We start from the raw sequence: 17076 nt of genomic DNA, 5'->3' as shown, positions 1-17076 counted from the left end.
TACACTTACTAAATATCTTCCAATTACTTTATTTTAACAAATGGAAAATATGACTTTGAAAAACTGTCATTGGCAAATAAGCAATTATTGAATTTGATATTGATAATATGGATGAAGAAAATGAAGATGCATTTAGGAAATGTTTTCTTTCACATCTATGGTCCTGGTGAATGAAAAAGAGAAGGTTTAACTCTGAATGCTAGAGGGGATTACTGAGGTTGGGCAACACTGAGTTCTTGCTGTTATCCCAGAGGAAAAAAATCTTCCACCTGCTTTTATTGATAAGAAATCATATTGTAGGTAAAGTGTCCAGATTTTGGATTCTGTTCCTAGTCTCTTAGTTTTCAAGGCAAGTTGACATCGTTCAAAATAGCTTACAATTATTGCAAATGATGAATGTTCTTTGATGTTTGAATTACACTTTGTAATCAGGTATGCAACCCACTGTCTCATAGTAAAACGTGCTGAAACTTTTTCTTCTCCAAAGTAAATTACTTTTGTCTTTAACCTCTTTACAGTCTATTTTATTTAACTTGTTACACCACAGTAGAGAATTACTTTCCCAACAAAGGAAAAACAGTTACAATAGACCAGACTCTTATATCATTAGAAAGGCTTTTGATTTTATTTTTCCCTCTTCAGCAGAATTATTTCCTTTTGAACAAAAATAATTCTTGCCCTGCAGACACAAATCCACATGTAAGGGAATATCTGTTCGACAAACAAAATCTAATGGGACACTGTTCTGGGGAATGGCGTTCTATGGGCTAAAAAATGAATTTTTTTACACAAATCTACATGGTCTATACATATGCTGTGCTTCAGAGAAAATTTCATGGTTTTATATTTTTGTCTTTATCATGCACCCAATGTCTTCATTCATGCATAACAAAACCAAGGATTTTATGTGACTTGAGTTTCCAAGTACTGTTTGTCCAAATTTAGTCAGATTTAAAGCTTTCTAGTGAGTCTAAAGGAACTTCAAGACTGAGAGCCATTGGGTAGATGAACTGACAATCACCTCATCATGGGCTGAAGGCAGCAAAGGTTCTGGGTGAGGGGCACAGCCTCTTGGTTTTACATTTGGCTTTTTTTTTTTTTTTTGAATTAGCAGCAAAACAAAACAAAACAGAAAAAAAATTGCTGTTTGTTGGGCACCTCACCTGAAGGCAGTGCTTGTCCCTTCTCCAACACCTGAAGTCACTCACCTGGTTATCAAAACCATCCACAACGTACCTCCTTTCAAAACATGACTTACTGCTGCTACAACCTAAAATAGTGAGTGCCACTGTAACAGGGTGGTCCCCAGGAAAAGGGGAAGTTCCAGGTTCCCTGCCCCACCCAGAAGGAGGGTGGAGCTGAGCAGAGAAAAAAGAGAGAAGAGAAGGAATCAGAGAAGAAGAGAATGAAGCGGGATGGAGAGCCAGAAGGAGACCTGAGGAAGCCACATGGCGCAGCAAGCATGTGAGGAAGAAACCGTGCTTGTTTCCTGACCCTGGAATAGTTAAGGCAGATGTGGGTGAGATCCCTGTAGGGAGGTGACTATGGCAGTGTTTATATTGATTTTGATTTTGCTCTTTTCCTCCCAGGCTTGTCTGGCCATTTCTGACCCTTTTCCATGGGTCCCGGCCAGATGGTGCTTTAGCCTTGTGGCGGGCTTTCAGGCCTTGCTTTGGGCCAATCCCTTTTGGGTTGACTTTTGCCCACGAGGGGATGTAACTTCAGGTGTTTGATTTAGAAGTTATATTCTTTGTGTTCCGTATTGTATATTCACTGTATTAAAGTCCCTTTTCATTAAAGTTTTATATGTTTTGTCTTGACGCGGCGGATGGCAGAACTCACTTAGAGAAGGCAGGTTTGGGGCTTCAGGGGTGCCCCTCTCCCCCTGTCCTGGAACAGATTTGCTGTCCTATAACACCACAGCTACTGTAGATTCTTTTGCTGTCCCCTGAAACTGCCACTAAGTGTTGCCCAATGTGGTCATTCAGCTTTTGCTAGTATTCTTCAGGTCTAAAATACTTTGATAAAGGAACACTTCTTATTAGAAGGAAAGTCATAATACCAACTTTCATTTATTGAGTTCTTGGTGTGTGCATTCATAGTAATAGCTGATCTGCATTGAGCACTTACTGTATCATGGATAGTGGGTTAAACACTGTGGGTGATTTACTGCACTTATTCTGTCCAACAACTTATGTTGCTTTGATTTACCCTTGTTTTACAGAGGAAGAAACCAGGGTGTGAAGAGCAAAGGCCCAAGGGCAAATGTGGGAACATAAACTTTCATCCTGACAGTCTCTCAAAAACAAAGGTAAAGGGTGTTATCCAGCACTCAAGTGGCTTTAAGTTTAATGAAGCAAATATGACCTACACCCAGAGTAACACCAGATAACAGGCAGGAGGTATTAAGTATCCCTATAAAGGCACAAAATGCCTCTTCAGGCAGTGGGGTCAGACCCAGGCCTTAGTGGAGATATATTTCATGCCTATTTAGTGAAGGAAAAAGAGCAGGAAAGCAAGAGGTGGTTTAGGTAAAAGCACTTAAGATTCAGCTGAGACAAAATATGATAAGAGACTTGTGAAGTAGATGGCTGTGAATTTGGGGTGGGCCCACCGCCAAGTGTTCCTCTTTCTTCACTAGGTGTTATGAGGAAGGAGGAAGGCAGAAGCCATGGGAAAGTTGACATTGGAGAAATGGAGGTCGACAGTCTGACCCACGTGAAGGACTTAGGGCGTTTAGAAGGGAAGCACTGTTGGGGGGTGCAAATGCAAAATACCAGGAGCCAAGTTGGGGTGGAAGCTGAGCCAGGAGTAAGAGTCAGAAAAGGGTGGTAAAGAGGGACCGCGGCAATGGGACAAGAAGGGGAGGGCACAGTAACCCCAGGCCACAGTCTAGGGACCACCCCAAACCATCCTGGGAATTATGAGCCTGTGACTCTCGCGTGAGTCCTCAAGTGTTACCTGGCGCATGCATGAGGCTAGGGAAAGGGATCTGAGAAGGCCGGTGTAGTTCAGGGAGAAGGAATCTGGAAGCAGTCAGGAGACCCCTCAGCTATACCACTACTGGGCGATCATTTCTGAATATACTTCTGGGAACTACTTTGTGGCAGTAGACTTGGTAGTGATGGGATAATGGACTAATTCTAGGGGAAGAAGGTGTAACCTGGATTCAGTGATAACCTTGTTTAAAAACTGCCATGGCCTTCCACACTCATGGATAAAGACCTGAGCACTCAGACACCCACCTTCAGTGACAGGCAACCCATCTCTTGAACTTCCTCTCCTCCACAGTCCAGTGCTCTGGCACAACTATTTCTGTCTCAAGACCTTTACACTTTCCATTTCTAGAATGAAATTTGGCATGGTTTCCTCTTCCTCATCATTCAGTCTTATCCAATGGCTCCCCTTAGACAAGGCCTTCACCTGACCAGTGGTCTAAGAGTTTCAGCCAACCTCACCCATCACAGTGGCATCACACCATTGTCTCCATGACACCTTTCAGTATTAAAATTACATGTATTTATTATTAATTAACATTCTTTTCCTTACTCTTTGTCCAGTGTACATGGGTAGAAATTCTTTCTGTCTTGTTTATAGCTCTTTCTAGCATCAGGCGATTCCTAACATTCCTGACACATGGTAGGAGTGTTATCTATACTTTGGGGGTCCCGCAGACTGGTAGTCTGGTAACATCAAGGCCTCGATCTTCTCTGCTCACTCTGTTGCCACTCTCTCAGTCAGGTCTTCTTGAAACCCTGAGCAAACCAGGCCCCTCCTATATTCTTTTCCATTAAACCTTGTTATTTCTTTCCAAGCTTTCACAGTTTCTGAAATTTGTACATATTTATGTGTTTACATTCGCTCTCCCTTAGTAGGGCATATGCCTCAGTGGAGCAAAGATTGTATATCTTCTATACCTTGAGCCTGAATCTATACCAGTCTATCTGTCCGTGTCGGCTACCAAATATTCCCTGTGCCAGGCACATAATAGGTGCTTACCTCTTCTTTAGTAAATGAACATGAATGTGCTCTTAGTTCTCCCTGGTTTTAACCACAGAGTAGGATATTTTAAAAAATAGCTGATGACAGACACTCACTGAAGACAATTTAAATTTCCTTGCTCTGGCAAGAATGTGCTCTTATATTTTGCAGAAAGGTCATCAATCCATTCTGAGTTAGAGGAAGACATTCATCTCCTTTCCTCCAATAGGACAGTTTGACAAAAGGGTTGGGTCGGACTCAGCCTGAGCTGAAGGAAACATCCTGCGGCTGTTCCCCAAGACTGAAGGGGGAAAGTGAGTCATGCAGGTCACATCCGAGCAGGGAGCCTGCTGGCTGTCATCCGGAGGAAACGCAGATGGACCATTCTTGTTTCCTGTCCAGTTCAGTTGAGGTGGATTTGGATAGTGTTCAGGTGTTTTCCCTGTGAGAAGCTCAAACTGCTAAAAGGGAAACACGAACAAGAGTGGGTGACTTACCATATTTGCCTCAGACAGCTAAGTCAGACTTGTGGGGAAGACATTTACGGGTGAGGAATTTTCTGGAATTGGTCTGTGAGCTTGTAGTGCTAACTGAGCCCATATTAGCTCAAAAGTGGAGCTTCTTGTTTTCATGTGGAAAATGAACTAGTAATACTTATCTCTTATTTACAGGGTAGAAGGAAAAACTAGTATATGAGTTAGTTGACTTGAGTTCGAATCCTGAATTGTCATCAACTAGCCTGTGACCTTGATCAATGCATAGGCTCTGGCTTCAACTTTGTTCTACTTAAGATGAAGGTATTGACACATACTCTGAGAATCTGAACTGACTGCACAGTGAAGCTTCTCATTTAATGGACCTCTTTTATGGTGGACTGGGTCAAATTCTGCCACTCACCTCCCGTACTAACAGAATGCTTTCTCTGATCTGCCGCGCCCGATCTCCCAGTTGAAACTCTAGCTCCTCCATCTGCTGCCTCAGGGCCTCCCGTAAGGTTTGCAGTTGCTGGGCTTCAATCCTGCAGGTAAATAATAGAAAAGTCAAATTTTACAATCACTTGCAAGTACAGTCTTCCAATGTCTCAAATGTAGGTCGCTTTTTCATATGTCTTAACAGAAAAGATCTTTAGTTGTACCCGTTGCTGACACACAGGTATATAACTAAAGCGGGGCTCCTTTTTAAAAAAAAATTTTTTTTAAACAACTCTCTTGCAAAATAATTTACGCAGCATCAATTTTAAGAGTTCAACTCAATGACTTTTAAGAAATTTGCCAAGCAGTGTAACTATCACCACCATGCAGTTTGGGAGCTCTCTCTCTCTCCAGGAAGAACTTTCTGTCCCTTCATGGTAAATCTCATTCCTTTACCCCTCAGGCCTCAGGCAGCAATGAATCTACTTTTCAGAATCTACATTTTTAATCCCTTGCAAATAATGCAGATTTTCAAAACTCTAACTACCTCCAACATTTGCATTTGCATGAAACAGATTTCTTCTGCATTGATGGAAGATATCCCGCTGGCTGACCCCTCCCTGCAGCCCACCTTCTGACCTCAAATCGTCCTGGCCTAAAAGAGCAAATGCTGCTGTCTAGTAAACAGCTCTCCCAGACACCCACTGAGAAAGCAAGAACAAGAGCATGCAAGCAGGGGAAACGCAGGCCAAGCTCTCATTAGCCCTGCTCCCTGGCGCTCATGTGTCCTGCCCTGATTACTGTTCTTTGCTCCAGGTGTGTGGCTGTACTTACTTTTATGGCTCCCCTACATAATTACCTTTCCTCCTCAGTCATGTCCCTGGAAAAGAGCGCCTGCTGTCCTGTAAGGTGTTCTTCAATTTCCAATAGATGCTCTCGGAGACTCTGGCACACAGTCTTCATCGCTTCCATCTCAGGGACTGTGCACTGAGAACAATTAGAAAGAGCTGAGAAAGACATCCTTTTTGAGTCACTGCAAGAGCTGGCATGGCGGAGCCTGCCTTTCCCTTGGGCTCACTTGGTGGCAATGCAGCTACTCATGTGGGGAAGAGAAGAGGAAGTTGGCTGGACCTTGACATCTAAAAGCCACCAGAGGCAGTACGTGGCTGGAATAGGGGAGCAGCGGTTGGGGGGGTGACCCCTGCATATCTCATGTCCTGGAGACAGGCAGGCACTCTGGAGACAAGGTGATGTAGGTATGGAACAAGGGTGTATATGGATGAGAGGAGGGGAATGTAACTGGGTGGTCCCTAGGAGAAGGGAAGTTCCAGGTTCCCTGCCCCACCCAGAAGGAGGGTGGAACTGAGCAGGGAAAAAGGAGAGAGAAGAGAGAAGAAGGCAGATGGAGAAGGAGACCTAAGGAAGCCACATGGAGCAGCAAACATGAGATGAAGAGACCGGGCTTGTTTCCTGACCCTGGACTGGTTAAGGCAGATGTGGGTGAGATACCTGTAGGGAGGTGACTATGGCAGTGTTTATATTGATTTTGATTTTGCTCTTTTCCTCTCAGATTTGTCTGGCCATTTCTGACCCTTTTCCATGGGTCCCGGCCAGAAGGTGCTTTAGTCTTGTGGCAGGCTTTCAGGCTTTGCTTTGGGCCAATCCCTTTTGGGTTGACTTTTGCCCAGGAGGGGATGGGTAACTTCAGGTGTTTTAGAAGTTACATTCTTTGTATTCCATATTGTATATTCACTGTATTAAAGTCACTTTTCATTAAAGCTTTATATGTTTTGTCTTGTTGCGGCGGATGGCAGAACCCACTTAGAACAGGCAGGTTTTGGGGCTTCAGGAATGCCTCTCTGAATTGAGGTGCCCTATAACAGGAAGGGCCTACGGACAAGGCTTATGATTTAAAAAGGTCTATGTTGGCTCTCTCTGGAGGCACAATGGGTTAAGCACCGCATCATGAAGTTTTCTGAAGCCACTGTAGCGTGAGTGCAATCCTTAGCCAGGGAGGAGACCCACATGGCACAGCAGACCTCTCCTGACCCACCCGCTGCTCTCCTCAGCAGTGTACTTCATCAGTTGGCCTGTTCTGCTCCCCACTCTATCTCTGATAAATCCTCTCACACCTTTGGCCTGTACCCCAGTTTTGTGAGCATCAATACATAAATCTTTTTTTTTTTTTAAAAATAAAAATGTCAATGTTGTCTTATCTTGTTTAACGCTAAAGTTTGCCTCACTTTGAGCCTCAATCACATCGAACACATCCATTTCGATGGTTCGTATTTGATTAGAGAAAGTCTGCTTAGAATATTTTTTATTAGCCTTAACCCTGCTTCACCACAGTCACAGTGGTTGAAACTGGTAGGACAAGGACCACCCAGTGGGGCCCTCACCCTTCCCATCAACTAGTCGAGAAGTGTACTCATTTGTCTTCCCAGTCCTGCTCCCATTGCTTCTGTTGCAAATCATTCTTTAACTCTTAACTTTCTTTCTGGGATTGTGCTTTTGCTGTGCTTTCCTGACATCAGAATCTTTGTTTAGCCATCAAATTCAGTCCACTTGTTAGGAAGTCTTAGAATTTCTGGGTTCTTAACAGCTTTCCCCTTTGTTCTCCAGCTAAGTTTGGCTCATGCTTTAAACAGACACATCATCTAGAACCCCAACATCTCTATCTGACACTAATAGATACTAATGCTTACTGGACCCTAGTGTTCTCTCTACCAGCCCCCTGGTTCTCTCTATCACTGGGACTCCTTTTCAGACTAGAGTGGCGTAAGGTTCTAGTCACCTACTCGCTAGCTTTCTTCCCTTTATTCAATTCATAGAATACTAACATTTCTGGGCCAACAACGTGTCTGGCTAGACTACGACATTTCCCAGCAGCCTTTGAAGATAGGATGACAATGCCATGGAGACCAAGAGCACAGAATGAGGCTTCTGGGAAGCCCTTTAAAGGAAACTGATTAGGCAGATGGGGCCTTTTAACATTTTCTTCTTCCTTCTTTAATCGAGATGAATCTTACAGCCATGTTGACTTCTCTCTGTCCCATTTCTACAAAATCCCAGATATCTTACACTTCCCCTCAAAAATCAAATGGCCAAGACCCCAGCAGCCTAATGGTTATTTTTCACTGGAATTGCTATAATGGGAACACTTTGCTATGAGTAATGTCATTACTTGCATTAATTACTTTGCATTAAAACTCTTCACTTTTCTGGGCCCTCCCTGGTGGTGCAGTGGGTTAAAGCACAGCACTAAGAAGCTTAAGCCACTCCTGCATGAGTTTGATGCCCGCCTGCCCAGAGGTGACCACATGGTGGGGCAGACCTCTCCTGACACATCTGCTACTCCCCTCAACAGTGTACTTCATTGTTCTGCCTGTTCTGCTCCCTATTCTGTCCCTGGTGAATCCTTTCACCCTCCGCATCTCTGACCTACCCCAGTTCTGTATGAATAAATAAATAAATCTTAAAAAAAAAAAAAAACCTCTTCACTTTTCTTTGAAGGTTTGGTTTTGAGTCAATCCTCCTGTTTTTATAGCAAATAAGGTATTTGGTAGAGCAAAACTCTCCAGTTACTTTTGTTTGTTGGTGAATGCATTTGAACCAGTTAAGCAGAATATTTGAAACATCACTGATATGTGCAAAGGTGCTTAAAATATAACTACAATTTTAACTCTTAAAGCCAGAAAAGATCTTAGAAACTGTGAAGGGCTTCTTCTATCAAGAAATGTTTGTACATAGAATGTTGGCCAACTTTTTGGATTAAAAAAAGGCAGTCATCATGTTTCAAATTCAAGCCTGTGCTTCATTTTTGTTTTTCCTATTTGTCATTTCTTCTTTGTTCTAACTGGTTTAAAGCCGGGACGGCTTGTGCCTGGGCATACTGAAGCATTATTTCCTGGGAGTTTTCTCAGTAGAGTCCTATGAGGTCACCAAGTTGTAGGGAGACTGAGGCCAGGGTCATGAAACTATGGTGCTTACGTAGGCTGAACATCATCAACATTGAATTTTATGCTTCACTTAATTATTTGGGGGCAGCATGATGTGATGGGAAGTTACAAGGACTGGGATTTAAGAATCAGGTAGTTTGTTCACACTCGATGAGGGTGTGATATGGAAGATTCTGAAACACTGCCATCTCCTGGTCATTTTGAAACACTAAATATACATTTCAGCACTAGAACAGCTTTATTAAAAATTTATACACACACACACAAACATGCACACACATATATGGGATTGCTTTGAACTGCTTTCCAATATAAGGGTTGGCTTACACTCAATACAGTATCTGGTCTGCTCTGCTGACCCAAGTCAGTAAGCAGGGTGACAGCAGCTACTGTGCATAATGCAGCCACCCTGGTCCCTTTGCATTGATTTATTATCACTGTCTCTTAGCCAACTCCTGTATCTTCGGCAAAAGTGCTGATAGAATCTAACTGAAAATTAGGAAGGAGATCTACTTTCAGCAATCAGATCTTTCTACACAACTGGAGCTCAACGGGTCTAAGACCTTCTCTTGACACTAGGTAGGCAGGATGGGGAGAGTTCTGCTCTCCATGCAAGTCACTCCCTTCTGCACCTGATCCAGGGTGGATGTGGTGCACATGAAAAACTTCATCTCTATCTGTGGTTTCATGTGTGATGTTCTTAACTTTTTAATTGGTGGCTAGCCTTGTCGCCTGGGTCTTCTCATCCTGAGACTCCCTGAAGAGGGGCCCTGGGCAAACTCATTATATACATGTTGATTTATTAGGGTCTGAAAAACTGCGTGGCCATTCAGTTTTAAGTCCAATATTCATTTTTACAGGTGCTTAGCAAAAGTCAACCAAAGGTTATCCTATTTAACCTTAGAAACTCTAGTTTAAGAACTCAATAGAGCCCTCTGGTGGTGCAAGGGGTTAAAGCACAACACTATGAAGCTATCTGCTGCCACTGCAGCCAGAGTTCAATCCTTGGCCAGGGGGTGACCTGCATGGTGCAGCAGACCTCTCCTGACCCACCCGCTGCTCCCCTCAGCAGTGTACTTTGTCAATCAACCTGTTCTGCCCCCCCACTCTGTCTCTCGTGAATCCTTTATTTGCAAAAAAGAATAAACACATAGCCTTGCGTACAGCTCTTCATGCCAGGCACCATGTTTAGTGCCTAAGTGTGCCAAGTTTTCTAAAGCATCCTTTCGTTTAATCCTAAGACACCCCTAAGTGGCATGAGTAGTGTCCCTCTTTTTTAAAATAGGAAGTAAACTCAAAGATTCAGTGTGTGGTGTAAGAACAGTGGATGAGGCTTAGTGAATTTAAGATGAACCATTTTAGGTAGAGTGAACTGGAGATAAGGCACAGACTCACTAATGTTTATAACCCTTCCCATAGACTTGTTATTATCTATCTCTCTGGAAAATGGGGCTTTCTTTTTTTTTAAGATTTATTTATTTATGCATACAGAACTGGGGTACAGGCCAAATGTGCAGTGGAGTGAGAGGATTCACCAGAGTCAGAGTGGGGAGCAGAACAGGCAAAGTGACAAAGTACACCGCTGAAGGGAGCAGCGGGCGGATCAGGAGAGGTCTGCCGCGCCATGTGGGCCACCTTCAGGGCTGGCAGGTACAGGTTTCATGGACTCCGCAACCCAATTCACATTGGGGTGCCCTGTAACACTCTCACTGAAGCAGCTGTAGCCTGCTGCACTTTAACCCATCGCGCCACCAGGGAGGGCTGTAAATGGGGATTTCTAATCAAACTTTGCTTCCTTACTTCACAAGGTGACTGAAGGTATCAATTAAGAAAACATTTTGGGACTGTATGCTAACCAACAAAAAAGCACTCTATAAGCATCATTCATGATGTGAAGCGGAGAGAGCCGGAGAGTGCTTGCTGGGAAGAGAGAAGTGCATACTCACAGAGCACAGCTCGCTCACTACGGTTTCCTGAAGGATTTCTAGCACCTTGGTGACCTGGGCGTGTAGGTGATGATGATGTTTGCAGGCTGAGGGCACAGGGCTGGGCTGTTGCCTCGCTGAGGGGCAGCACGCAGGGCGATGACAGCAGAGGGCAGGTCCAGAGTGGCAGAGGCTCCCTGCAGGGAGAGTGGGGAAACCTGTGTCTAGCAAGCTGCATTTGGTGAGGGGCTGGGCTGTGTGTGCCAAGGCCTTGTTGCTTGGAGCCAAACAGCAATGCCAGGGCCTGTGTTCACATTGATAAGTCTGAACAGAAGCATCGTTGAACTGTTTTATTTCTCTCCCCAGCCCTGGCCCTGTGGCGGTCACAGGGTCACACTCAGTGCATTCTGAAGTGCTTCCTCTTGAATCAGTCCCCAAGGCCATAGCACTCTGGGCAGCTGAGGCCAGATTGGAGGACATCTGGGTTGTCACGGATTTGGAGCTGCCAGTACTTGTGTCAGCACTGGGAGGAGGGCTTCCCACCCCCGATGCTGACCTTGGTGGGACTGGAACCACAGCACTGCTTCTTGGTTTCTCTTGAGAAATAACTTCCACCAGCTTATCTAAGTCCTGGGAGGACCTTAAGTGGGGAATGGACTTTTCAGATACTTGCATAAGGTTGCCTGTACAGGGCATGACTTCACTGCCCTTGGAGACTTGCTGTGGTGGCCTTTCTTGGGTGGTTAAAGTGTTGTCCACATCGGGACAGGGTTGACTGCTTGCCACTGCTCTTGGTACCTCAGTGTCAACATGAGGACACTTCTCTTCAGCGTGATCATTTCCAAGTGACCCCGGAGACCCCCTGTGGTGGCTGTGTTCACACACATCCCCTGCTCCCACAGGCCTCATAAGCCCATCCTTCACTTCTGCAATGTGGCTCGCCATCAACTCCAGAGGGCAAGTGCTCTTGGCAGTAACTGTGCCTGCAATGACTTCAGCTTCAGTTTGGGATCTCAGCGGGTGCTGCTGCAGGCGGCCATCTGTGTTTGGACATTCTCCTGCGGTGGTTTTGTGCACGGCCTTATCTGGGGTCAACAGTTCTTCTGAGTCCTCCATGGCCTCCAACTGAGACCCTTTCTCCACCACAGACGTTGAGCCCTTTTCTTCCAAGGCACTCCAATCTTGGCTTGAGAAAGATGTGCTCACCATGCTCTTGGAATCAGACTCGTCTGACTCTGGCTGGCAGTCCTGGGAGGACCGTAGGCTGGGGCTCTGATGCTCTCGTGCTGGGCACCCACCCTCTGCATGCTGCTGACTGCTTGGCAAGGAAGGCATCTATGGGAGAAACCAGGATAAAGGCATATGGGTCAAGACGTGGGGAGGCACTACATTTTAAACCTTTTTCTTATCATTTCCATTGATTTAGGAGCCACAAGACAACTCTGCTTTACATCAGTTATGACTTTTCCTAGGACTTTCTCTGATGCTATGCTTCCTTCTTTAGAAAAATCAAAATAAAGTGATAAAAGAAGGAACGCTGAACTTTTTGGCAGCTTGTACAGGATGAGTCCCTCATCCTTGGCCCCTTGAATGCCTCTGGCCTGTGTCTTTTAGGCTTTGTTGGCATGTTGCAGTGGTTCACTTGCAACTTATCTTTCCTTTGACTCCTATTTCAATACTCGGTGGCCTCTACCTGCAGGGGCAGTGGCTCTGGCAGCTCCTCCAGGAACCCGCTGCTGTCAGACTGGCAGCTGTTTGCTCTGTTCACCACAGTACCTGTGGAAAGAAGTAAAGAGGGTGGCGGTCAGTGAGTTGCTATAGCTGCCAGTGGGCCTGAGATCAAACCCACTACACGTGTGACCTGCCGAAGATGCCCAGGAAAGGCCCACCCCATGGAGATATGAAGTAATGAGGAAAGCCAAGATATTTTTTCCCTCATTTGAAAGAAGGTTCATGTAAAATTGTATGTTGTGTAATATGCAAAACAAAGGAAAAGGAGTAATGTCTATTAGAACTGGGTGACGATATGATTGTGAGATCTGACTTTATTAAGGAGAAAACACTTAGATGGAACCACACCTGCCTTAAGTGTCATACTAACAAAATAAAACACCAGCATTTTTGTGAGAGATTGTAAATGTGGATGTTCATAGATTTCCAAAATTCATATGCTGCAAACCTAACCCCCAAAATGATGGTATTAGGAGACGGAGTCTTTTGTAAGTTATGAGGTCATGAGAACAGAGCTCTTGTGAGTGGGTTTATTGTGCTTCGAAAAGGCACTCCAGTGAGCTCCCTCACCCCTCCCGCCATGTGAGAACACAGCTGTCTTTGAACTAGGTAATGTGCTGTCACCAGACTCTGAATCTGCTGCCATGATCTTGGGATTCTGATCACCAACACTGAGAAAAAAATTCCAAACCTCTAATATTTAGAAGCCGAACAACACATTTCTGTAAGACTACTGGGTTAATGAGGGATTAAAGAAGAAATTAAAAAATACCTGGAGACAAGAACATGAAGATACAATCTACAGAGGAAGATACAATCTACAGAGGGTCTGGGATGCAGCAAAAGCAGTTAGTTCTAAGCAGGGAATAGTAGCAATAAAGGCCCACATCAAGAAATGAGAAAGAATGCAAGATAAATAATCTTATCTCTTGTCTTCTTCTAGAAAAAGAAGCAAAGCCAAAGTCAGAAAAAGGGAAATAATAAAAATTAGAGAAGAAATGCATGAAATAAAAATTGAACAGTCCAAAAGATTGATGAAATGAAAGATTTGTTCTTTGGGAAAAAATATATACAAACTCAGCTGGGCCCATCAAGAAAAATGGGAGAAAACTCAAACAGAATCAGCAATGGAGGAAGTAAAATTATAGCAGACAACTTAGAAATTCAGCGAAAAATAAGAGATGAATTATGAACATCTTTGTGCCTATAAATTGGAAGATCTGGAAAAAATGGGCAAAATCCTAGAAGCATGGCACTTTCCAAGTGGGAATCCAGAAGAAATAGAAAACCTGAGCATTCCAATTACAAGCAAATAAATTAAAACAATAATCAAAAAATCTATCCAGCAAACAAACACCTGGGACAGACAGTTTTATTAATAAGTTCTACCAAACCTTCAAAGAGAAATAATACCTATCTTTCTCAAGCTCTTCCCCCAAAATGGTAAAGATTATGTTATAATATTTGGGGCAGGGAAATTGTGGCTACTAGAGGCTCAGCCTGCTAAAGATTGAATGATAGGATTCCTCCCTCTTTTTAAATGACAAATGCTTCCAACGACACACTGTAAAATAAGAAATATCTGAGGAAGTGAGATAAAGAATGGTCTTATAACACAAGAAGCAGACTAAGAAATGTTACTGATCTTGGGAGAAAAGAGTGAGTGTGGCCCTGGGGAGAGGCTGGAAAGGAAAAAGCTGATTATTGGTAGATATAATACTTGGATATCTGGTACCTTTGTGAGAAGTAAAGAATTTTCCTGTGTTTGAAGAACTAGCTGCTGCAGAAGAGTTCAAAGAAAACCAACCAACCAGACTCTGCTTAGGAAGTCAAGATCTAGCCTTCAAGCACAGATCTGCTAACAAGGGCAGCAGCATCTCATGTCCCTATAGAACTGACCTCCACCGGCCTTACCTGTCCTGTGTCCAAGCAAAGAGAGCTAGTTGAGACATGGCCTTAGAGTTGGGCTACCCAGGTAGAATTCCAACTACTTGACCCTGAGGCCAAAGTAAAAAGAAAGAAGCATAGCTTTGTAGAGTTTAAAGTCCTGAATTACATACGCATTAATTAGTCTCAAGTGAAATGAAAGGCTAAACATCTGAGGATGTAGGTTTTCAATAGCTGAATCCTGACAGATGGAAAAAATCTGAGCGAAGATTTGGTAAAACAATGTCTTTTATCTAGTGTTTGCAAGCTGGAGTAATAGGCTTATTTTCCCCACCTGAAACAAACTAATAAACTGGACAATGTATGCAGACAAATGGTTTGCAAGACAGTGGGCATCAGGTAATAGACAGCAATCCCTGAGAGGCAAGAGAAGAAAACATGAGTCCTTTAATTACCAATTTATGCCTGGAAAGAGTTTGCAGACTGGGGTGTAAAGAGAGGGACCCAGGCAGAACTTGACATGCTCCCTAAATTGAAGGAATAGAGCTAAGTTCTACAAAGATTGAGTGAACTAAAGTTCAAAAAGCAGAAGACAGGAGAGAGTCACATGGACAGAGAACTCGAGGGTCCTTAAGAATTCAACTGATTACTGATCAGATTACACACGTAAGAAAATACCAAATATAGGAGAAAGAATCATATAAAAGTATTGATCGTTCACTTTTAGTGTAAAATACTCAGTACTCGCCAGGCCTAGAGTAGGGAAAGCTTGGAAGCAAGACCTGAAAGGATTAAACTGTTCCTAAGTTACACACCTGTGTCCCAGACCTAAGCTTAAGAATATTTAGCTGAATATTTAGTACCCACGAGGTAAACTTCACAGTATCTGGTACATACTAACAAATATCAGGCCTGCAAAGAAGCAGGAAAATATGACCCACAGCACAGAGAACAGTCAATCAAGTGAAACCAACCCAGAACTGATACAGATGTTAGAATAAGTAGACAAGGCCATTAAAACACTTGCTACGCTTATTGTCCATATGTTCACAAGAAGTTACAGGAGATTTAATATTGTAAGATATTGGAAAATATCCACGTTGAACTTCTCAAGGTAAAAACTGTCATTATCACAGGTAAAATTTATACTGCATGAAATTAATAGCATTTTAGTTATTGCAGAAAAAAGTTTAGTGAAATGGAAGACATAACAATATAAGTGAAATCAAATAAAACATATATTAAAAAAAGAAAAAAATTAAGAGTATCAGTGAACTTTGGGACAACCAACTCCAAGTAGTCATACATAGGGGATTTAAAAGTTCTAAAAAGGAGTGGAAACAGTTGAAAAAATATTCAAATAAAACTATTTCAAGAAGCTCAATAAACCTCAAACATAAGTATATAAAGAAAACTAAACCAAGGCACATAGAAATGAAACATTCAGCACCAATGATGAAAAGAAAATTCCTAAAACAAACCAGAGAAAGATACATTACGTACAGGTGAATCAGAAGACAAGGTTGAGAGCAGATTTCTCTTTGGAACTAACCCAAATAAGAGGACAGTTGATTAATATCTTTAGATTCTTAAAAGAAAGAAACCTTGTGGATAAGTCTTAAAGCTTTCTTTAGTACTTGAATCTTTTCTAAAGCAAATGGGCTATTTAAGCAAAAATAATTATAATGCAGTATTTCTAACAAAAAGCTATATACACTTCTACAAAAATCAGCACCTATTGTTATAAATGGAGGGAACTTCCAGTGAGATTTTCCTTTGATGGGTGTGAAATGATAACCTTTAACTTGGGTAATTGAATTCTTTTTGGCTCGATGTTTACACATTGTATGTTTAGAGGAGATTTACTTGTAGAATATTTAACTTGTATACTACTTACATAATATTGTGTACTATTTAAGAAATCACAACTCTTATTATTGTTAACTTGACCAGCATTAAAAATATTCAGAATTAGGAAAGAAATCACCCATTTTCTATTTTATATCAACTATGAATACAAAATGAATGGTGATGATGGCAGAAACCTTCCAAAAACTCATGCAGAATTTCAAATATATTTCTGGTACAATATGACAAAGGTCCTGGCTTTTTCGACTGGAGCCCTTCATTGAAGGGCCCTACAGATTGGGCAGCCCAACCTCAAGAATTTTCCACACAGACCTCTTCCAAACTCCCCTTATGAACTTTGAGACCCACCACAACCTTCAACAGCCCCCCTCTATGGCTACCAGGGTTATGGACAGGAGTGAGCAAAATGGGATTGCATTCCACTCCTCACTATCCATTCCTGTCCTATATAAACATGAGTGCACCCTAAGATAAACAGAAAAGCGGAAACTTGCTGAAGGTTGGAAACAACAGATTTTGTAATCTCTTGCTCTTTCTATATATTTTGGTGCAAGATTTACATCACAAACTATGGAGGACTCTGAATATATCATTATTCTTTGAACTTTTCAGAGTTTAGAAATTCAGAAATTCTAAGATGTTCAGCTATAAATATTCTGGAATATAAGCTTTATATAAAATAGTGACCTTCCCCGTCTTATGTTTTAGGATGAAATTATGCATTGAAGCACTAGAACAAAATTACATCTTAAGCACATTTGTCCATGTGCTAGTGAATTCTCTGCTCTTCTGGCTCAAGTGTAAGTAAACCAC

General features: G+C 42.7%; 1 protein-coding gene across 1 annotated transcript in view; it reads right to left on the bottom strand.

Moving 5' to 3' along the window:
- Positions 1-4175: 4175 nt before the first annotated feature.
- CCDC129 (coiled-coil domain containing 129) overlaps positions 4176-17076 on the bottom strand; it is a 64398-nt gene continuing 51497 nt past the window's right edge. Inside the window, exons 7-11 of the mRNA XM_004677142.1 lie at positions 12470-12552; positions 10798-12111; positions 5752-5879; positions 4888-4999; positions 4176-4442 (exon numbers count right to left, since the gene is read on the bottom strand). Of these exons, the coding sequence (XP_004677199.1) occupies positions 4176-4442; positions 4888-4999; positions 5752-5879; positions 10798-12111; positions 12470-12552 (1904 nt within the window). The remainder of the gene's footprint in view (positions 4443-4887; positions 5000-5751; positions 5880-10797; positions 12112-12469; positions 12553-17076) is intronic.

Source organism: Condylura cristata, unplaced genomic scaffold (assembly GCF_000260355.1).
Source record: "Condylura cristata isolate star-nosed mole 26May11 unplaced genomic scaffold, ConCri1.0 scaffold00005, whole genome shotgun sequence".
Classification (NCBI taxonomy): Eukaryota; Metazoa; Chordata; class Mammalia; order Eulipotyphla; family Talpidae; genus Condylura; species Condylura cristata.
This window is presented reverse-complemented; position numbering and strand designations above follow the sequence as displayed.